Below are 23393 nucleotides of genomic sequence, written 5' to 3' on the forward strand. Positions count from 1 at the left end.
GTGAAGATAGAAAGAGCTGAAAAGGGAAGAATCTGAAGGCTGAATAGGATAGGACCTTGAAACACTTTGAGGAGAATAAAGCCTGGAAAAGGAGAAAACTGTGAAGACAGAGGAATGAAATCTTAAGAAGACAAGATTACAGAGTGAGAAGACTTCTAAGAAATGGAAGGAAGAGCCTTTTGGAGATTTTAGCACCTAGCAAGGTACTAGCAGTACTCAATAGAGGGAAGATGCAATTAGAACACTTCAACATGTAGATGGAAAAACCGAAGTGTACCTGGAGTGTATAATCATCCATAGGGATGGCACCTCCAGTAGAAACTGTCACTTCAGCATTTTGATAATGTGTTAGGCCCACAGAAGGCCAGAAATGTATGCCCTCAGAGCAGCAATTTTAGTGCAGTAGAATAGATTCACACTTGTATGTTTCAGTAGGGTCACCTCTCAAACTTCAACATTTTAATGGGTGCAGGCTGAATCCACTCAACGTTTCCTCAAAACATTTCTCCAAGTTTATACTCTATACTGTTTGAAATAGAAATCAACATAAATATTTGTCTTCCCTTTCACCTGCACAACTGCTCATGTGTGAGGACTCCCAAATCCCCCTGTTCCGTGGCTGACTGTAGCCTTTCCCTGTTTTAGTAATATTCCACTTCTATATTCTTTGTGCCAAAATGCATTACCTTGCTTTTCTTCACATTCTATTTTATCCTCCAAGTTTGGACCCACTTACTTCAGCCTGTCAATGTCATAGATCCTAGAATCCTTACAGTTTGGAAATAAGCCCTTTGGCCCAACAAGTCCACACTGAACGTCAGGGCAACCCACGCAGACCCATCCCCCTGCAACCCACCTAATCTGCACATCCCTGAACACTACAGGCAATTTAGCATGGCCAATCCACCTAGCCTGCACATCTTTGGACTGTCGGAGGAAACTGGAGGAAATCCATGCAGACACAGGGAGAATGTGCAAACTCAACACATACAGTCGCCCAAGGGTGGAATTGAACCTGGGTCCCTGTGAGGCAGCAGTGCTAACCACTGAACCACCATGCCGCCCCATACCGCTGTGAACTCTGTGCCATCCTCACTACTTGCCTCTCCACTATTTTTTTTTTACTCTGAATATTTGGCTAAAATAGATTCACTGTCGTTATCCTAGTCATTAATATATATTGTAAAGAATTATGGCCTCTGTTCTGATGCACCACAAGTTACAGATTGCCATCTCCATGTCCCAACGCTTTGACTAATAAATGACAATCTTCTAACTGTAATAATATATTACCTCCAACACCATTGGTCCTTTCAGAGAGTGGAACATTGGGAGGAATGTTCAATACCTGACAGCTCTTGGGTTTGGAGGAGGGGATGGAGTCAGAGGGAACGGGAGGGGAGGAAGGTTCCAGACAGTTATTGGCATATCTCAGAATTCAACATAGGTGGAACAATTCAGAGGAAGGGCCGATGGAGCTGAAACATTAACTCCTTTTCTTCACAGTTGCTACCAGATCTGCTGAACTTTTCCAGCAACTTCTGTTTTTGTTTCTGATTTACCGTATCCACAGTTCTTTTTAGTTTTTATTTACCATTTTTTATTGTGTAGCCTATTGTGTGGTATCTTTATCAAATGTGTTCTGAAAATCTAAGTATATTACATCCACTGTTTTTCCCCTTTAGCGACCCTGCATACATCTCAAAGAATTCTAGAAAACTTGCCAGGCTTGATTTCCCCTTCATGAAGCAATGCTGACTCTGTTTGAATATATCAAAGCATCTAGAAATACATAATATTGCAAGTTTTTATAATAAGCTCTAATATCTTCCCATAACAGATATTAAGCTTACTGTCCTATTATATATTAACCAGAATGCCTGGTGGGTCATTCAGGAGGAACAGAATGGCATTGTCATATTGTAAAAGCAAACTGTTGTGGATACAAGAGATCGGAAGTATTATCAGAAAGCACTTGAGAACTCAACAGTTATGACTGCATCTGCAAAAAGAAGAGCAGGAGTAGATATGTAAGAAAATCATGGAAAGGGAAGAAAGAAGCAGGGTTACTGTTGTGGGGGACTTCAACTTTGCAAATATTAACTGTGATTGCCTAAGTGTGAAAGGGTCAGATGGGGTGAAATTTTTAAAGACCTCCCAGGAGAGCTTTTTGTCTCAATATGTAGGTAGTCCTACTTGAGATGGGGGTGTGTTAGACCTAACCCCTAGGGAATGAAGTCAGTCAAGTGTTTGAAGTTTTATTTGGGCGAACATTTTGGGGATATAGTAGTGGCTATAACTCTTAAGTTTCAAAATCATAATGTAAAGGGATAAGGATACCACAGATCTCAAGTGTCTAAACTGGGGTAAGGCTAATTGCAATATCTTCAGAGGACCTGGTAAACATAAACTGGGAGCAGCTACTGAAGGTAAGTCTACATTTGGAAAATGGGAGCCTCTTAAAAGTAGTATAGTGAGAATTCCGGGCTAGCGTGTTCCTCTGAGTAAAAGGCAAAGAGCAGATTCAGGGAACCCCTGTATGTCAAGAAATCTCAAGACTTTGTTAAAGAGAAAGAAGGAAGAATATGTCAGGTACAATGCATTAAAAGCAGGGGAAGTATAAAGAGTGTTGGAGGTTGCCTAAGAGGAAAGCTGGGAGGGAACGGGGGCAAATGTCTTTGGCAGATGGGATCTAGAAAATCTCTAAGGCATTTTATAAATATAAGAATAAGAGAAATAGCAGGGAAAGAGTAGGACCTGTTTGAGATCAAAAGGGGAGCCTGTGCGAGGAGCCAGTGAACATGAGTGAGGTCTTAAATAAATATTTCCCATCTGTACTCATGGATAAGAAGGACATTGTAGTTGTGGATTTCAGTTGGCAATGATGGAGTTCTAGACCATATTAATAAGGAGGTGGTATTAGGTGTTTTAGTGGGTATCCAGGTAGATCACTCTGCAAAGCCTGTTGTGGTGTATCCCTGGCTGGTATGGGAGGCAAGGGAGGAAATTGCTGGGGCCCTGCAGGATATAATTGATACTTGACCTGACAAAGCATTTCAGCTTGAAACATTGACTTTCCTGCTCCTCTAATGCTGTCAGAGCTGCTGTGTTGATCCAACTTCACGTTTATTGACCCTGGCTTTCAGCATCTGCAGTCCTTTCTGTCTCCTGTAATTAATACTTCACTGGCTACAGGCAAAGCACCAGGTGACTGGAAGATAGCATATTGGATTCTTTTATTCAAGAAGCACAGTAGGGCTAGGCTAGGTATTTTTGTGATAGGGAAACTTATCAGAAAAATAATTTCAAGGACAGGATTACCCAACGCCTGGAAAGGCAGGGATAGTCAGCAGGAATTTTTTAGAAGCAGACTGACTAACTTTAATTGAGCTTTTTGAGAAGGTGACTAAACACTTTGAGAGTAGTGCAGTTGATGTGGTTAAGATGGACTTAGGTAAAATTTCTCTAAAGTCCCACATGGAGTGCTGGTCTAAAGGGAACCAAGGCAAGTTGGCAAACTGAATCAAAATAGCCTTACAAATCGGAGGCAAACGGTGATGATGGACGGTTGCTTTTGTAATTGGAAGACTGACCAGCAGTGTACCACAAGGTTCAGTGCAGGAATTGCTGCTGGTTGTTATGTACATTGACAACTTGGATATGAATGTAGAAGATAAAATTAATATGTTAGCAGGTGATATGAAAATTGTGGGTGTTATTGATAGTGGGGAAAATGGCCTTTGGCTATAGTCTGAAAGTGATCAACTAGTAAATTGGGAAGGGCAATGGCAGATGGAATTTAATACCGATAAGAATGCAACTGACAATGTTTCATCAGAGTTGGCATGGTGGCTCAGTGTTTAGCACTGCTGATTCTCAGCACCAGGGATCTGCGTTCTATTCTAGCCTTGGGTGACTGTCTGTCTGTCTGTGTGGCTTGCGTGTTCTCCCTGTGTCTGATTGGGTTTCCCCTCTCAGTCAAAGATAGACAGGTTATGTAGATTGGCCATGCTAAGATGCTTGTTGTGTCCAGGAATGTGTAGGCTGCTTGAATTAGCCATGGGAAATGTGGAGTTATGGTGATCGGGTAGGGATCTGCATCTGGGTGGGATGATCTTCAGAGGGATGGTGCAGATTTGATGGGCCAAATGACCGCTTTCTTCACTGTAGGGTTTCTGTGAATTGTGAGATGGTGCTTTTTGAGAGGCTTAGTAAGATACAATGAATGGTCGGTTCCCTAGGGAGTACTGAGGAACAAGGAAACCTTGGTGTACAAGTCTATAGATCTGTGAAGGCATCAGCAAAGGTAGACAAGGTGGTGAAGAAGGTTTTCAGGATGCTTGTCTTTATTAGCTGGGGCACAGGTTATAGTGACAAGGAAATCTGTTACAACCTTGTGAAACATTGTTCAGGCCACAGATGGAATACTGTGTGTCACACTGGCTGGCAAACTATCGAAAGGACATGATTGTACTGGAGATTGATGCAGAGAACATTCATCAGCATTTTGCCTAGGATGGAGAGCCTCAGAGTCTGGATAGGCTGTCTTTATTTCTCTTGGAGCAGAGGAGACTAGAGACAGAGTAGGTCATGAGAACCTCTTCCCGATGGCAGATATATTTAAGACCAAAGGTGTCAAGTTTAAGGTGAGGAGCAAATAATTTCGAGGAGATATGAGAATTTTTTCACCCATTGAGCGGTAGAAGTATGGAACGTGCTGCCTGGGAGGCTGGCTGAATGGTTAGCACTGCAGCCTTTTAGCACCGGGGACCCGGGTTTGATTCCAGCTTCAGGTGACTGTGCTTATCTGAGTTGTTCACACATTTCACTCCATGTCTGCGTGGGTTTCTTCCAGGTGTTCTGGTTTCGTCCCGTTGTCCAAAGAGGTGCAGGTTTGGTGGATTGGCCAGGCTAAATGTGTGGATATTGGGGGGCTAGGGCTGTGTCTGGGTGGGTTGCTCTTTGGACCATCAGTGCAAACATGATGGGCAGAATGGCCTCTTTCAGCTCTGTAGGGACTCTGAGACGTGAGGATGCAGATACTCAATATTTGATGCATCTGGGTGAGTACTTAACATGTTGGCTCTTTTTTGCACTTGGTCCAAAGCTTACAATGGGATTAGTGAAGTTTGTTATTTGCTGGTTTGCATAGACCTGATGGGGCAAAGGGCCTGTTTTCATGCTGCATGACTCTCAATCTATATGGCTCTGAAACAAAATTACCGTTTCGAGTCCAACGTAATTCTTCTTTGGGACAGCATTAATCCAATACAGGCAGTAATCTTACTTGAGCTAAGAAATGAGACAGGAAATGATTATCAGAGATTATGGAACGTTCATGCCAAAATTAGACCATGCACAGTACAATGTAGTGCAATACCATCACCCCAGTTTTGAACTCAAGTGCTCCAGGCCATGTAGTACAGATAATTTCGGCCTGTGAAGTTAGGACCTTAATTGGGGCTTTGCGGTGGGTATATGTTATAATAGTCCAAACTGTGACATGTAATAATAGTGATGTATTACTCGTATTTCATTACATTTTTAAATTCATTGGAGAAATCTGGGGTGAACTGTTTCTAGACTGTAGGCTTGAGAACGTTAACAGAAGTGTTGTTGAGCTGGTATTTCTGACATCTTGCTGTCTCCTTCCTGCTTTCCCAGAGCAGGTTGGCAGTAAGGTTAGTAATGTCCATGGGGAAATTCATGTGGCCAATTAAAGCAAAAGATCCATTTTATTGTCTGCAGTGCATCTTTGTGCTTTGTCACTTGGCAATTTAGAAAGCGAGTTCAGTGTTAGAAGCCATTGAGGCCTGAAGCCAAAGTGAAACCAGCAATACAAAGGAAGAAGTTAGCAAGCTAGAAAAGCTCAGCCATGGACAAAGATTGGGGCCTACAGCCGTGACTTCCTGAGGCAAATATATTCAATAGCTTTTAGCTGAAGGAGCTTGGCACCACTTATTGAGGACATTTGGACACTTACCCAGCTCAATTGTCTGACCCAAGCCTATGGCCTCCCACAAGGGCATGGTTCCACCTAGTTCAGTAGAATGAGTTTTTAAGGACTAGCTGCAGTGTACTGCAATTCAGCAGTGACAGAAGCATGGGACACAGCCATGAGAAGAGGAATACTGAATCATACTGAGTAAATGACTATACATAGAAGGTGGGGTTCCATTCTTCCCAGGCCTGTGGTCTGGTCTGCTTCCTGAAGCTGTCATAGCAGCAGTGCCCCTGGAGCTTATGGTTCTTCTCCCAATAAGGCCACCACAGTGGCCTCATTTCTGCTACTGACCTAAGTCCCAACTAATTGGAAACTACTCTGAGAGGAAGCCTTTGTGTGGAAACCCACGCAGACATAGAGGGAGTATGCAAACCACATGGATAAACAGACAGTTGCTTGAAACTAGAATCAAACCCAGGTCCCTAGCTGTGAGGCTGAAGTGCTAAATGCTCGGCCACCCTCTCAGGCAGCATGTTCTGTATTTCTACCACCCTATGGGTGAAAAGATCCTCCTATCTTCCCTAAATTATTTGCTCCTCACCTTTTTAAACTCATAACCTCTGGTCTTCCACATATCTGCCATGGCAGATGAGATTCTCGCAATGTACTGTCTTCAGCCTCCTCTGCTCTGCAGTCACTGGAAAAATCAATGGTTAACTAACTTAGAGGGTTCAGTTGTTGAGTCTGAAATGGTCCTCCTGTTTTGTCATGAACCAAGTCAGCAAGGTTCCACTCCTGGAAAACAGTTTCTAAATCTCACAGGCTAGGATTTTGTTGCAGAATCATTAGATGATTGGAATAGAAGAAACACGGTGAAAAGCGGCATCCTTTCAATTTCAGTATCTTACGGACAACATCTTCATTAATTGTGTCCAAAATTGAAATAAGATCTTAAAATATGTAAGCGATTATTCCGTAAGAAGCAGAATTGGTCCATTTGGCCCATCAAAGTCTGCTCCCCCATTCGACCGTGGCTGATATGTTTCTCACATTGTACTCCATTTGCCAGCCTGTCCAAATCCTTTTGCAGCCTCCTGCTTCCTGAACACTGTCTGCCCCTGCATCTAGCTTTTTGTCCTTTGGAAACCTGGCATCAAGTTAGTTCCTTTGTCCAGATTGTTAGTCAGTGGCTGCCATCCTGCAAAAAACCCCTTTGTCTCTACTCTCTGCCCACTGCCAGTCAGCCATTCCCCTATCCATACCATACCTTGGACCGAACACCGTGGGCTGTTATCTTATTTAGCAGATTCCTGTGCAGCACTTTAATAAAGACCTCTGAAAATTCAACTAGATCACATCCACTGGCTCTCCTTTGACTGTCTAACTTGCTCATTACCACCTCATAGAATTCTAACAGATTTGTCAGACATGACTTCCACTTGACAAAGCTATGCTGTGTCTGTCCTATAACATCAAGCACTTCCAGCTACTCCGCAATCTCATACTTTATGGACTCTTAAAATGGGGATCCTTCCAGACACCAGTGATTCCTGGAAGATCATCACCAATGTCTCCATGATCTCCTCAGCTATCTCCTTCAATCCCTGAGGTATAACCCATCTGGTTTGAGTGACTTATCCACCTTTCAGCATCCCTAGCACCTTCTCCTTAGTGTTGGTCACTACTATCACCTTTGCCCTCTGACTGCCCTGAAGTTGTGGTATATTGCTGGTGTCTTCCACTGTGAAAACTGATGCAAACCACCTATTCAGTTCCTCTACCATTTCTTATTTCTCTAGCCTCACTTTCCCATGGGCAAAATGTCCACTCTTGCCTTTCTGCTACCTTTTTGGATATCTAAACAAACTCTTGCAATCTTCTTTAATGTTACTAGCTAGCTTGCTCTCATATTTCATCTTCTCCCCTTTTATTGCTTTTTAAGGTATCCTTTGCTGGTATTTAAATGCTTCCCAACCCTCTGGCTTGCCAGTAATCTTCACTACACTGTCTGCTTTTCCTTTTTCCTTTTTATGCTGTTCATGAATTCCCTTGTCGACCATGATCGCCTCATCCTCTCCTACTTTGTTTCTTCTTCCACCTTGGGATGAATTTTTGCTCTGTCTCCCAAATTGTCCCCAGAAACCCAAGGCATTACTGCTCCACCTTCTTCCCTGCTAGGCTCTCCTTCTAATCAACCCTGGTCAGCACCTTCCTCATGTCTTTGGAGTTACCTTTTTACTCAGTTGTAACACCTCATTTCAGCCCCTGCCCCTCAAACTGCACAATTTGAGCTTTTCATATTATGGTCACTACTCCTGAGGGGTTCCTTCACATTAAGCTCCCAAAGCAAGTCTGCCTCATTACATCTCATCCAATTTACAATTGTCTATCCCCTTCTACTACTCCCTACAAGCTGTCCAAAAAATATCTAATGTACATTCCATGAATTCCTTTTTCTTGCCATCTCCTACCAACCTGATTTTTTTTTTCTTTCCCCAGTTCAACTGCATATCAAAACCTGCCACGATGATTTGTAGTAGTGCCTCTCTTACGTGCTGATTTATTTTCCTCCCTACATCCTGACTCCTGCTATAAGGCCAGGATAAAATTCCCATCAGAGTCCTTTTTTTTACCTTCTGCAGTTGCTCAACACTGCCCACACAGATTCTATTCCTCCTGACTGTGTTTCACTTCTTTTTATTGATTTGATTTAATTTCACTTCTCTCTAATAAAACAGCCCTGCCCTTCCACCCATGAGCCTGACTTCTCAATAAGATGTGTATTCTTGGATATTTCATTCCTCGCCCTGACCTGTCTTGCAGCCACGTCTCTCTGACACCTATAACATTATACTTTCCAATTTCAGTCTGCACTACAGGCTCATTTACTTTGTTTTGTATATTGTGTGCACTTCAATACAACACTGTCCTGTATTGATTTCACCCACCCCCTCTTTTGTTGTTGTTCCCTTATCTGCATTTTAGAAGAAAGAACATGCCTAAGAAAATAGTAAGCTCTATAAAATTGTGTTAATAGTGATTAAATTGAGATTAAATGCATCCAGAAATGAGCTGCAGTTTAACCTCTTCTTTGCCACAAGGAATTGTTAGCGTTTTACATTCTGATCTTGAAAAACCAACATCTATAGGTTAATAAAAACAAAGTAGTCTCAATATTGTAGATTTAAAATAAAAAAGAAAAGCACAGGCGAAACTCAGCAGCTCTGTGGAGAGAGAAATAGTTGACATTTTGAGTCCAATGTGACTCTTGTTTGTCAACTGCATTAGAACCATAAACTTTCCAGCCCCCTTTAGCCTCAAAGGGAGAGGCGGAGTGAGTGGAATAGGTAGTGAGAGGGTGCCCACAGCAAAAACAAGTGCCAGTGATTATAGAGGAGATTTACAGATGCAAAATAGATGTTAATGGTCAGTGTGAATTATCGAATATAGATTGGCTTTGCTGCCAGCATACCATTTCAAACAAAACATTGGTTTGGGGATTGGAGAAAGAGGGTGTATTTGAAAAAGAGGACAGTGTTCATGGGCTGAAGCTGAAATGTTGCATCCTGAAGGGTAAATTGCATAAGCACAAGATGAGATGCTGTCCCTCCAACTTAGGTTGAGCTTCACTGGAGCACTGTGTCAAGTCTAAGACAGAAATATTAACAGGAGCAAAATAATATATTGAAATGGCTGGAAAGTTTGGGTCTTCTTACGGACAGAGCAGAGCTGTTCCACCAAACGGTTACCCAGTCTGTTTTTGGTCTCACTAATGTAGAGAAGATTGCATTGTAAGCTGCAAATATAGTAGACTAGATTAAAAGAAGTTTAGGTAAATTGTTACTCCACCTGGAACTTGTGTTTCAGGTCTTGAACAGGTGAGTAGATGGGCATGTGTTTATACTTTGCACCTTCTCAAGTGATCACACAAGGTGAGCGGAATGACTAATTGTTTGGAGTGGCGGATCAATGGACCAGGGTGTCATGGAGGGAATGGTCCCTGAAGACTGCTGATCAGGAGGGAAAAGGAAGATGTGTTTGTTAGAAGTGATAGACCTAGCAGAAGATGGCCATTTGAATGTGGAGGCTGGTGGGTTGGACAGTGAGGGAAGGAGAATCCTATTGTTTTTCTGCAAGAGAGGAGAAGGAGTAAGGACAGAATTGTGTGAAAGATGGGTCAGGCACAGCTGAGGGCCCTGTAGACCATAGTGTGGGAGTCTTTAGTTGAATGAAGTGGGGGAAATGTCAGAGGCACCCTCGTGGAAGTTGGCATCATCAGAACAGATGTGAGCAAGATTGAGAAACTGGGAGAATGGAATGGAGCCTTTACAGGAAGCTTGGTGTGAGGAAGTACAGTTGATGGTAAATGTGAGACAGTGGGTTTGTAGTGGAAATTGATTGACAACTTGTCCCCAGAAATGGAAATAATGGCGGGTGAAGAATCAAAGACGGACCAGCTGAAGGGTGGAAATTAGAAGCAAACTTGGTACTGTTTTCAAATTGTAGATGAGAAATAGAAGTCGCATCAATGTCCTTGAGCAAAAACTATGGGAGGATCCTAAGTAGGGCCTGAACATGGAATGTTCGTCATATGGCACAGAGTCTGCCATAACTGGAACCCATGTGAGTACCCAGGGGCACATCTTTGACTTGGAGAAAGTGGTAAAATTGTTCAGTGAGAATGACATTATGTAACCAACATAAAGCATCTGATGAATTATAGATGTAAATGAGAAGAGCCTGGATGAAAGCAGAAAAGAACAGGCTAGGGAAGGAACAGACTGAACAAACTGGGTTAGCTAGGGCAGCCCTGTTTGTGGGGCCTTTGGTTCCATATTCCCGTGTGTAGAATTGAACTGAATTTTCTCTCTCTCCAGTTTTCTACTTCCTCATTTTCTTAATCCCTTCTGGAGAGGAAAGGGGATGTTCTGCATGCGTCACACTGCTGTTTGTTCTTGTCCAAGTGGACATTTTTCACATCTGAGCAAATTGGCAGACTGTTCAGCCATGATAGCCATCGCAACCACGATAAAACCTGACCTCCTCAAATATGCAGAGGTTCACCTTTTGAGTAGAGTTTGTTGCATATCCACTGGGACCAGGGCCATCTGTGATGTCTGCTGTAAGAACTCTTAAATGCCTCTCCAGGAACTCCGCTTGAAAGGATTACACTGGTTTCTGTAATGCTGCAGCTCTTTGGTGATTTATAACTGGTTTGTGGAATAATGGATTACAAAGTTTCTGGCTGGGTGTTTTTTCCATTACTGGATTTTTGTTTATTAACTGGTTTAATAAAAGCAGATTGAAAAGTCTGAAGGATCTTTTTCTGTATCCTTTCATTGTTCTGGCTGTTCCAGACTTGGAATCTCACTAATTACTTGGTTTGATATGAGAAAATGTTTCAAGTCTTGCTACCATGCAAATCTTTGCAGAATCCCAGATTTGGGCAGTAGTTTTCAACATCTGCTTAATCACAGGTGAATTACAAGTGATCCAATATGAGCCAATAACATCCAGAATCCACGTAGCTGCGAGATAATCTGTTTCATTGTCTGATGTAACTAGTTTGACCTCAGTTTGTGTGAATGGTTATGTCTGTTTTTTGTCCCTGATTACCATATCTCCATAAATTGGTGCTGTTTCATTTGAGTCATACAGCACAGAAACAGACCCTTCAGTCCAACTAGTCCATGCTGAACATAATCCCAAACTAAACTAATCCCACCTGCCTGCTTTTAGCCCATATCCCTCAAACTTTCCTATTCATATATCCATCCAAATATCTTTTGAACGTTGCAGTTCACTTTAAGAATTGGATTCAAATGCTTTTCATATACGAACAAATATGACTATTGTATTGATGTTGTTTTGATGAAGTGCACCATATCTAAATGTATCTTTGGCCTCCTTATTTGTCTGAGCACAAGGCAATTCCTGGTGTTGCAGTTGAGAGAAACTTATCCTCTAAATGGCTGATGTGAACGATGTCAAAGCTGAGTTAAACGTAACCCGGTGAACCTTTTTTGAGCTAACTTATTTTTTTCTTCTCTCCTGTGTTAGGAGATGTTCCAGTGTTTCCCCATTGAGTGTAACTCAGTTAGTGTCGTGAGGCTAAAGATACCTGATCATCCCCTGTTACATCACTAATTGCTCAGGCCCCTGAATTCAGCAGGATTGTGTTGTGGGTGCATTTGTAGTAATTGGGTAAGCTCAATAACATTTTAAAGAGGTTTTATGAGAATCATGAACTACATAATAAATACACTGTTTGGAAATGTATACCTGAGTTTCAGAGCCTATATAAAATTGAGTGATGTGGGGAATGACAATGAGATGTTGACTCCCCTGTTGGGAGTAATTGTGCTTGTAAAAACACACCCATTCAGTTACCTAGCATTACTGAAAAGGAAATTTCGTTCTGAGAGGCATGCAGAATTGGACGACAGCCTTCAACATATCTAGCTCTGTATTTTGTTTAGTGCAGGTGTATCTTGTGCCTGTAATTTGAGTTTTATCATAGCTTGCGGGCACTGGAACCTATGAACGTTTGCTTAAAGCTGAGAAAGTTTTGCCTATTTTGTTCATCCTTTTTTTATGGTAGGAGGATTGTGGAGGAAGGGAGGAGCCTCTCTTCCATATACTAATTTTTTTTAAGCCTCTGTTTGAAACTTTCATAATCTTGGAGACATCTGAGACTTGTGCAACTGCTGAAATATTTCTGCCAACATTAGCTCCTAGCTTATTTTATGTGCGCAGTTTGAGTACAAAATGTACATTCCTTTTTAATTGTTGAGATCCAGGTTATACTATCACTTTTGAAATGATCTAATGAGTCTTCAAAGTCACTGTGATGGAAGAATGTCCAATAAGGTTGCGTACTCAGCCCCCTACTATACTCGTACACTCACATCTGCGTGACCAAATTTTGCTCGAACTCCATTTATAAGTTTGCTGGCAATGCCACTGTTGTAGGTGAGATCTGAAATGATGACGAGTCAGCGTACAGGAAGGGAATTTGACTGCTTAGCAACATGGTGTTGATGGAGAGCTTATTCATCTTAACACAGCAAAATGAAGGAGCTGGGCATTGACTTCAGGAAGCAGAGTGGAGGGCAAGTCCTTGCATGTATCTACGGTGCTGAGATGGGGATGGTCGAGAGCGTCAAGTTCCTGGGATCTCTAAAACTGAGCTAACCAAACAAACCCCTGCATTCCTCCCCCCCCCCGCCCCGCCCACACCCCCCCACCCCCACTGTATATTTTTTTTCCCTGCTCCAGTTATCCGTTCCTCTTTTTTTGTTTCAAAAATATACATGGTAAACTAGAGGAATGCCAGTTTGTAAAGTGCTAGAATATTGCTGCAGTTCAAGTGAAATGGTGGGTTCAGTTATAATGTTATCACTCAGTTTATATTTATGTCTTGCTGGAACAAGAAAGCAGAAACTTGATCCACTTATTTTATCAATACTGGTTCTATTAGTGAATTTTGAGTACACAGCACACCACTTCTTGGTTCACTTACTTATACTGATGTCGGATGGAATTTGAAAGCATTACTTGTAGTTGCATAGAGTGGCTAAAGTACTTCATGTTTGTAGTTTTCCAGCAGTTTGAAATCTTTTAAAACAACAGAGAAAATTTTGAAAGGGGAGTTGGTTGGTGTGGAAGAAATAAAAAAGCACAGTTTAATAATAATAGGATGTTTCCTATCAGTAACATTTCTTACTTCCTTGTGGTTGCAGATCAGCAATATGCTTAGAAATAGTAGATTTTTTGGCATTGTTTTAGGACATGAATCATCACTTTGGAAGAAGAGAGTGAAAAGGGAGCAGGCAAAAAGGCAGGAGCTTACAGCTATAATATGGAAATTGCTGTCTATAATTTTATGGGTAAAACTTTTATGTTTACTCCTCAAGTAAAGCTTTTTAATAATTAATATATGGAAATATAAAATGTGAGTCAGTTTATAAATTGACTTGGAGGACAATGTACACATCTGGAAAATATCTCACAATGGGGTTTAGATGTAAGAGGCAGGTGTAAATGAAAAATACAAAACCAGACGGTCCCAAGTTCATTTCCTAGTGGCGTTGGTTAGGTTATATTTAGCCATTACATCCTTGGTCTAGACAAAGGAAGTAAAATATCCCAGGTTGCTGCCCCTGATCATTGTTGGAACGATTTGTAGATTTCTGAACAGGGAAGGTTGGACACCAAACCTGACCCAACACATAACTGCATCAGCAATTGGACTGAACACGTTTTAAAGAATTGGGACAGTTGTCGTCTTAAAACCAGGTTGTTTTCAACTCATAGCTGGAACTTAATGTAATTTAATGGTGAGTTTGGGGCAGGTGGACATTTGGTCATAAAGGTGGGTGATGGATGTGGACTGCCCACCCTCCCACTGCTACCCAAAATTAAGTCTGGGATGGGGAGGCTTGTGCTTAGTTTTCCTGCCCCTCTGCCCATTGTGGCCTTTAAGTGTCAGATTAATACACACTTACAAACCTCATGCCATGAACCAGGTTGGGAGATTCTGGCCATCTGTGGAACAAACCTGGCAGCTCTTAAAGGATCATCCATCATGTAAAGGCACCTACTGCCTGATCAAGGCAGCCAGCACTGGGGAGAGGGAGCCTGCTGAAAGCCACCCCATACGTACACTAGTAACTCCCCAAGCTCAACCCTCCTGTCCTTGCATGGTCCCTGCTAGTTTTCCAGAGAGGAAGAGCTCCTGTTACCTCCAGTAAATAATTTCATCCTGAGTGGTTACTTTGTAGATGAACTGTACGTGGGTCCCAGTTTGTACATTTCCAATTGATTTTTCTCTGGATAAATTGACTTTTTCAAATATTTGTTTTCAAGCTTTAACTGGTCATCATCCCACTAGGTTTAGGTTGATAATTTGGCTAGGTTACTTGAGGGTGACAAGTAATTATAGGACCACCCCAAGCAGAATGGCATTTTCAGGAGAGGATGGGAGAAATGACTGACTGTTTCAGCATACAGAATACCAAAAATACTCGACAATATGTATAGCTTCCTAAGCTGCAATGAAAGACGTTCTTATCTGATGAATGGAACATCACGTGGGATGTTGTTTTTTGCCTGCTTTAGGATGTGGCCATGTTTTGAATGAAGAGATCGAAAGAGCTAACACAAACACCTCTGACTTTATCACTCTCAAATAGTAGTTCATCTGTTTTTGAATGCTGATTAAAATTCTTGTCACGTTGCTGTTGAAAGCCCAGATGGACCTATTGGCTCCCTTTACAGAGCTGACAGTAGCAAGGAGCATTAGTCATTTAACCACAGCCTCAAACCCTGGCACAGTTTGGCTTGTGAGTCAGTCTCACAGCTGTCCCGTGTTTCTGACCCATGCTGCTTTCCTATAATAATCTTGCATGGAAACTGCAGGCTGTCATTTTGAAGTGATGGTTATGGAATATAGTTAGCAGAGGAGAAAAAGAGGAAGAAGAAATCCTAGCAATTCACCTATAGGAAGTTGTATCCATGCTTTCTTTCTCAGGCACCCCTTAACTAAGCCTGAAACATTAGTATCTTTGTTTCTGCAAGGATATCTGTAATGTTTTTACTTCCTTGTGGTTACTGTTTGAAGCCCCGTCCAGCAGGAAGTCTCTCTGAATCAGTAAAGGATATATTTGAAGGTGTATTAAAATATTTGGTCAGTGTTGAATCTTATGAAGTGTCTTAGAAGTTACAGAAAAGTTTCAAAAGCTTAAGTTTTATAGACAGCTGAAAGCATCATTGGAACAAAGGAAGTGTGGGGCTTGAATAAGAGCCAGAGGGGAATCGGCTGTCAAGTTCTGTAAACTCGGATGTAGGGTGAGAGGAAGATGGTATGGGATATGAATTGACCAATAGTAGCTTTGTGTAAATTATTTTTTTTAGACAGTGAAGGTTGGAGGCCATTCAGAAGTTGGATGGGGGAACATTAGAACGCTTCAAACTAAAGGTGACATGGGCATGCTGGAGATAATAGGGTTCAGCTTTGAATACAGTAGCCTGGCACAATCTAAATCAGTGGCCAAGAAATGCGATGGAATCCTTGTCAAAAGTGAGGAGCTTTATAGTGATGCTGTTGATGATGTTGATGTTCTTAAATTGAAGGTCCAATAATTGGATGAACAAGACAAAGGGGCAAAATCTTGACAACAGTGCAGGCTAAGAAGAGATTTTTTTTAATGCTGGAGATACTCACTCATTCCTGGCTCTGATTGGATAAGTAAAATTGGCATCAAATGTGTGCAGTCTCACTTGGTTTGATGAAAGGATTTACTAGACAAAGGATGGAGTAGTCTATTGTGTCAACAGCTGCATTTACTTTGTGAAAACAGACAAGAAATAGTTTGCCATTGTAACCCCTACATCTAAATCCTTTGTAACTCTGATTAGGACTGGTACTTTGCTGTGACATGGGTGAAACTTGATGGGTAACAAGCAAACATGGAATCCCTGAAGTGATGATGGGTGTAGATTTGGGAAATGATAACAGCTTCAAGAATTTTGGACTTGACCTACCAAACAATGCTATTTCAGGAGGCTCAAATGCATTATTTTGAGAGATGCAGAAATGACAGATTTAAAATGGAGGAGGACAAATTTGGTCAAGTGTACTTTTCACAATATCAGCTGTAGAAGAGGAACCAGGAAATGAAATTGCTTTGCTGTCCGTTTACTGGGAATAGAGTTGAAAAGCAATAAGTGGGACTTGTGTGATATAGTTCTATATATGTAGAACTGTGTGTGGTTCACTTTATGAACTCTGTTAACATTTTAGCCCACCTAATTTTCCTTGAATGTTAAAGGGATGATTATTCCAATGATTCTTCATAGTTGAAGCATTGATTGACAATTGCCAATGCGCAAACAGTATCGCTTGCATGTTTTGAACCTGCCTACACAGAATTCCGTTTGTCTGCTTTACCAGTGATATGAACTGCCCTGTGATGGTTTTGTAGGTGACACAGTGATTCCAAAAAGAGAAGTCTGAAGTCATTATCTTTAGGCCATGCTCTAAACCCCATTCCCTAGCTACCAATTTCATCCTTCTCTTGGGGCAAATGGCCAAGATTAAAACAAGGCTGCTCGCAAACTTAGTGGCGTATTGGAAACTGAGATGGGAGGGTGACATGCCCCTTCTCTGCCTGATTGGCTGGCAGTTTCATTGTCACTGCAGTGCCAGAATTGATAAGTGGTCATTGGTTGTAATCCCAGCAGTTTTAGAAGAAGAATTGACATAAATCCCAGACTGGCTTGCTTAACAGGCATGTTTAAGCAGACACTTCTTTCATTTTTACTTTACGAGTCCTGCGCCATCAAATACACTAGCAGTGATCTAAAATCCAGCTCCAGATTTCAACCACAGATTTCACCATCAATGAAACTACCTAATTTCAATTTCCCTAACATCATTCAATTTATTTTTCTAATATAACATAAGCCAATTTCACCCCGTCTCCGCTCATCTGTTAAAACTTTCAGTCCTGTCTTTGTTACCTACAGGCCTGACTATTCCAAGGCATCCCTAACTAACTTCTCGCATTCTGTACTCCATCAATGTGAGGTTTTTCGAAATATTGCTACCTTTATGATCTCCGATGCACCAACTCCTGTTCACGTGTCATCATTGTAGTCTCTGACCTCTGTTAGCTCCTGGTTATGGAACACCTCGATTTTGAATTCTCATCCTTAGCGTCATTCTTGTTATGGTCTCTGTGTTTGTAACATGCTTCAGTTCTACAAACGTTCAATATCTGTAGTCATTTAAGGCTAGCTGCTTGAACATTCCTGAATTTTAAATGCTCCACCATTGACAGTCATGCCTTAAACTCTAGAATACCCTCCCCAAATCTCTCTGATTCTGTGTGCTAGTTAAAATCTCAAATGCAGGAGTCTTATGTTGTTTGGAGAGTTCAGGAAGAAAAGAAAAAAATACTTACAAGTATAGACTTAGTGAGACTTATTGTTAAAGTTGGAAATGTGACTGAAAAGGAAGACAAAGACAATGGAAAGGAAGGTTTATTCTTCCCTTCTCCAAATGTTTTCCCTTGTGAGGGCTGCAATCTCCTACTTGGATACTCTTGAAAGGCTGCAGGTGTCCTTCTGTACAAAATCCCATTATCCATTTTCCAATCTCAGCTGGACTTCACATTAGTATTCATTTCAACTGTGGGAAACTGGTGGATCAGACTGATTTCTGTCCCTCCTCACACCTAATTGCCATATGCATAGAAATTGAGAGGTAGTGATTTAGAATAGACCTGTTTACTTGTTTGTCCCTAAATTTCTGGGAATATGTACATTTTTGTACTCCACTGCTGCCCTTTCTGACTGCTGCATGTTTAATTGAGACTATTATAGTCGACATAGTATCATATCCTATATTGCATTTGCCCCCTTCTTTTAACCCTGTCATCAAGAAGGACTGTTTGTTTATTGATGTAGCATTTCAAGCATTGAGTTAAGTATTTCCAGATTAGCAAAAATTACTTTGCTGAACTGCCTTTCCAGAACGAGGAAGCAGACATTTGGTTATGTTCTTTCTTTCTGAAGTCATATATGTTCTTGCTGTTTCGGTAACTTCATTCAAAGATAAGGCCAATCCTGATCGCATCCTTGTATCACTTGCTGTTCACATCCCCTGCCATGATCCAGCCTTATCTCCTTTGTATCCCTATAAAAGGTTAATTTCCAATTCAGTTTTACATTCATAGGCTCATAAATATTTATGGCACAGAACGAGGCCATTTTGCCCTGCAACGATGGTGCTCCTGGTCAACAATAATGTGATCCCATTTTTGTGGACTTTTTCCAAAAGCTCTTAAAGCTCTGACAATGCAAATGAATATCTTATTTTCTGCTTAAATGTTATGAAAATTTCTGACTCAACCAGCCATTCAGGCAGTGAGTTTCACACTCCCACCAGCTAGGAAAGGGTACAAGCTCTCGAATATCATTTGCAAACTGAGTTTTACTATATTTTTGAACATGAAAGAGGCAGTTTATATGTTTTGGCAATTTCTGTTTTTGAAAATGAAATCAATGAAAGCATTGTGCTTGAAGTTTCTTGTATGGTCTCACCTCTGACCGTCCTGTAGAGGTCTAATTCGTAACTTGATTGAGTGTTTTGAAGAAGTGTCAAAGAAGATTAATAGAGGTAGTGTAGCAGATGTTGTCTACATGGATTTCGGCAAGGTGTTTGACAAGGTTCCGTGAGGTAAACTGGTTAGAAAGGTTAGATCGTGTAGAATCCAGGGAGAGCCAGCCATTTGGATTTAAAATTGGCTTGAAGGTAGAAGACACAGGGTGGTTGTGGAGGGTATTTTTTTGGATTGGAGGCCTGTGACCTATGGTGTGCCGCAAGAATTGACGCTGGGTCCTACTGCTTTTTGTCATTTATATAAATGATTTGGATGTGAAGATAGGAGGAATGGTTAGTAAGTTTGCAGATAACAGATGGTGTTATTGACACTGAAGAAGGTTATCTCCAAGTACAATGGGACCTTGATCAGATGGGCTGAAGAGTGGCAGATGGAGTTTATTTTAGATAACACGTGAAGTGTTGCATTTTGGTAGGGTCAATCAGGGCAGCATTCATATACTTAATGTTAGGGTCATGTGGAGTGTTGCTGAAGAAAGAGACCTGAGGATGCAGGTTCACTCATAGTTCCTTTTGGGTGGAGTCACAGGTAGGCAGGGTAGTGAAGAAGGCATTTGGTACAATTGCATTGAGTATAGGAGTTGGGATGTCATGTTATGGCTATACAGGACATCGGTTAGGCCACTTTTGGAATACTATGTGCAATTCTGGTCTCCCTACTATAGGAAGAAATTTGGAAAATTGAAAGATTGAAGAACATCTTTGCAGTGATATAGCAGGAGTTGGAGATTTTAAAGTATAGGGAAAGACTAAATAGGCTGGGAATATTTTCTGTGGAGTGTCGGAGGCTGAGGGGTGACCGTACAAGATTTATAAAATCATGAGTAGCATGGATAGGGTGGATAGCCAAGGTCTTTTCTCCAGGTTAAGGGAGCCTGAAACTAGGGGGCGTCAGTTTAGGTGAGAGGAGAAAGATATATAGGGGATCTAAGGGGCAACTTTTTCACGCAGAGGGTGGTGTCTGTATGGAATGAGCTGCCGGAAGAAGTGGTAGAGTCTGGTATAATTACAATTTAAAAGGCATCTGGATGGGTACATGAATAAGAAGGGTTTAGTGGGATATGGCCAAATTCAGGCAAATGGGGCTAGATTAACTTATGATATCTAGTTGGCGTGGACGACTTAGACTGAAGGGTCTGTTTCTGTGCTGTATAACTCTGACTCGAATACTTCTTTCGTGTTTTCAGTTCAAATGGCTGTTTTCCAGTGGTCAATGTTGCATTCATGAGGATAGGAATGCATGTATGGAAGTCCATTACATATATGCTAGAAGGCAGTGATTTGATACTACCCTGATGTGCCTCAGTCCAACTGGCTGATGTGGCATCAAGTTACCAAGATTAGACTACACAGATCCAGCCAACTAATTTGCAGATCACTCCACAAATAACAATAGGGTGAGTTCAGCTCTATTATTACATTGGCCAAATACCCAACACAGAGCTGAGATGATTCTTAATAACTTTATCTATTGCAAAGTGTTTTTTTGAAGTACTCTGGAGTATTTTTTGAGAAGCAGTGGTGAAAGTTGTTGTATCTTCTCAGCGGGTAGTGAAAAGTATGTGATCTATCCCCTCAGAGTACTCCAGGTATGGGAACAGCAGGATCAGTATCTCCGGGAGATGGCCTAGTGGAGGTAAAGAGGGCAAGCTCTCTACAGTGCCCTCTATCCTCCTTGACAGGAGCAGGTTGACAGGCTCCTATCACCAGGATGCGTATACTTTGACTAACAGTTAAATGTTGCCTCATCAAGTTTCTCATTTGAGACAGCATTTCCTGTGAGCTGGCAAACATACAGTCCTCTACATCTACCTTGTCTGCACTCATGCTCACTTGACTCACTACATACTGATCTCAACTTTAAGCATGTCTCTGAAGTTCATACAGGGCTTATCAGCACCTTGCTCACTGCCAGACTGTATGTTGCGAAGGAGCTGGGAGTTGAGAAAGGGCATAAGGCTCTCATTCTCAATATTCCTAGCCACATCACACAGCTCAGACTCTATTAGAAATGGCCACATGGTGCTGAGCTTAAAAAAGTAGTGTTTTTACCGCATAAATGCTGGATATTTCAAAGAATTTTACAGCTATAAAAATACTTTTGAAATGTAGTCGATGTTGTTCTGTAGGAAACGCTGCTGCCAAATTGCACTCTGCAAACTCCCACAAACAGGAAATTGATAATGAGCACGTAAGCTGTTTGTTATGATATTGGTTGAGGGGTAAATATTGATTAGGACTTTGGGAATAATTCCAATGGTCCATCAAATTAGTGACTTGAGAATTTTTATATCCACCCAAGCAGATAGAAAGGCCTCAATTTTGAAATCTCGTCTCATAAACAACACGTCTGACAGCAAAGCGCTCCTTCAGGCTCGTCAGGAGCCAGGAGTGGGATTTGAACATGTAGTCCTCTACCCCTACCCATCATACCTGATGGCCCCTTGCCAGTTTTGCTTTTATACCCTTCTGTTGCGTACCAACTTGTCCAACGAGAGAGCAGGCAGAATGTCAGCAACAGTGTTACACTGAGTTTGGATGATGTGGGTTGTGGCTGAATCACTGGCTGTGAAGCTGTCAGCACTAACATACATGAGATGGAGGACGTAGATGATTGCCGCAAGCATGGGGGAGTGTTGCTGGGTGAGCAATGGTGTATGGAGCAGAGTGAGACATTTTCAAAGTGTAGGAGATACCATGTGAAGATCACTGACCTTGACCACCAATGCGTGGTCATCAGTGGTATTATTTCCTGAGACAAGGAGTTGACCTTCTGGCAGTCTCCCACCCAAAATAATAGTATCTCTTCTTCTCCTCCTCCAACCTTTAACACTCTCAACTAACTGTCATTCTGGAATCTTCTGTCTGCCCTGCTGTTTGTTTTTCTTTTATGTTGCAATAATGTTCTTCACTGCAGGTTTCCATTAGACAGGCCAGCTTATGACTGGCTGCTGCATATGATTTATGAGGTATGCTACTGGGCTCCCTAGTTGAATTCAGAGGCAGCCAGAACCAAATGGTGATGACAGCGTGGAATCTGCTTGACCATGTACTAATATCTATACACGTGAATTGGATGCAACCCATCTCTATCTGAATGAACAGGGGCATGTTACAAATCTTGATTCCTGCACGCACCAGTCAGCATTGACTTCTATCCCAATATTTCTTTCATGCACCATACATAACCAAATCTACCACGTCACACTTTATTACTTGAAATATGAAACATTGTCTCCTTAAGAGCATATTAAAATGCAACATATGTGGCTCACCTATTGTAGGTTCCTAATTATGGTATAGACTTCAACATTCTACATTGAGCTGATGTAATTAAAAAGAAATGTAGAAGCAGCAGTGGATCATTTTGGTCCATTTGAGTTTGGTTTGCCCACAACCCAGCTTTAACAGCCCTCACTATTCTTGGAGAGAAGAAATTCCTTTTCATCACTGTCTTAAGTGGGAAACCCTTCAAGTGGACAACGTTTTGTTGCCTTTAGAACATTTTTGAAAACATTGCTACTTGAATGATTTGAGATCATTTCTGGATTGCTTGTGGAGTTTCTGGTAGTTTCATAATGTGTTTCCATGAAATGCCAACAGCTGTCATCCCTTTCAATAACAGTAGATTCCTCCTCCTACAGTAATGTGATTTCTGTTTTGGGTGACTGATTATTGAATGGAACAGATTAAGCTTTTCTTTATCTGTATATTTTATCTAAACGCTATTTTGCAGAGATGCTGTTTTGTTTCTTCACAGGGCCATGCGGTTGTCATAGCGTTCACTTTTAATGATGCCTCCTGCCATGATGGATCCTTTGGATATCTGGGCAGTAGATTCCCAGATCCCAACAGATAACAGTATCACTGCAGATTTCTTACTACCCACTGGAATGTACATTCAGTTGGATGTGCCTCGCGAGGCCACCATTGAACATATCAAATCAGTAAGTAAGCTTATATTGTCCACCACTTCTTTTCAATCCTTTGCTTTCAAAGAAGTAGTTATAAAGGAAAGTGATGAATTTCATTCCTTATACCTGTCCTTTGTGTTCTTTCCATCCTCTCCCCATGCAACGTTGATTGAGCAGAGCTTAAAATATTAAGAAGTGATGTTATTTTGATTGTTTCTACTTGCACACTGTTGATAGATTATCTGGTAATGTTTAGTCAGGCTGGAGCCTCATGGTATATAAACACACTTGCCCTCATGGTTGGAGACTTGTATCTCCTGAAACAATTGGGTGAATTTTTCCACCTCAT

At 41.5% G+C, this 23393-nt stretch overlaps 1 protein-coding gene across 2 annotated transcripts in view; it reads left to right on the forward strand.

Annotated features, from left to right (window-relative positions):
• The window catches only part of pik3cb (phosphatidylinositol-4,5-bisphosphate 3-kinase, catalytic subunit beta), a 178961-nt gene that overhangs the window by 57954 nt on the left and 97614 nt on the right, over window positions 1–23393 (forward strand). The window contains exons 1-2 of one of the 2 annotated variants that reach the window (XM_048542605.2): window positions 15575–15615; window positions 22891–23077. In XM_048542605.2, coding sequence (XP_048398562.1) covers window positions 22922–23077 — 156 coding nt within the window. In that variant the 5' untranslated portion in view covers window positions 15575–15615; window positions 22891–22921. Of the gene's footprint in view, window positions 1–15574; window positions 15616–22890; window positions 23078–23393 lie in introns of those variants that run through there. The other variant, XM_048542604.1, reaches the window with a different exon arrangement.

This window comes from Stegostoma tigrinum, chromosome 14, assembly GCF_030684315.1.
Source record: "Stegostoma tigrinum isolate sSteTig4 chromosome 14, sSteTig4.hap1, whole genome shotgun sequence".
NCBI lineage: Eukaryota > Metazoa > Chordata > Chondrichthyes > Orectolobiformes > Stegostomatidae > Stegostoma > Stegostoma tigrinum.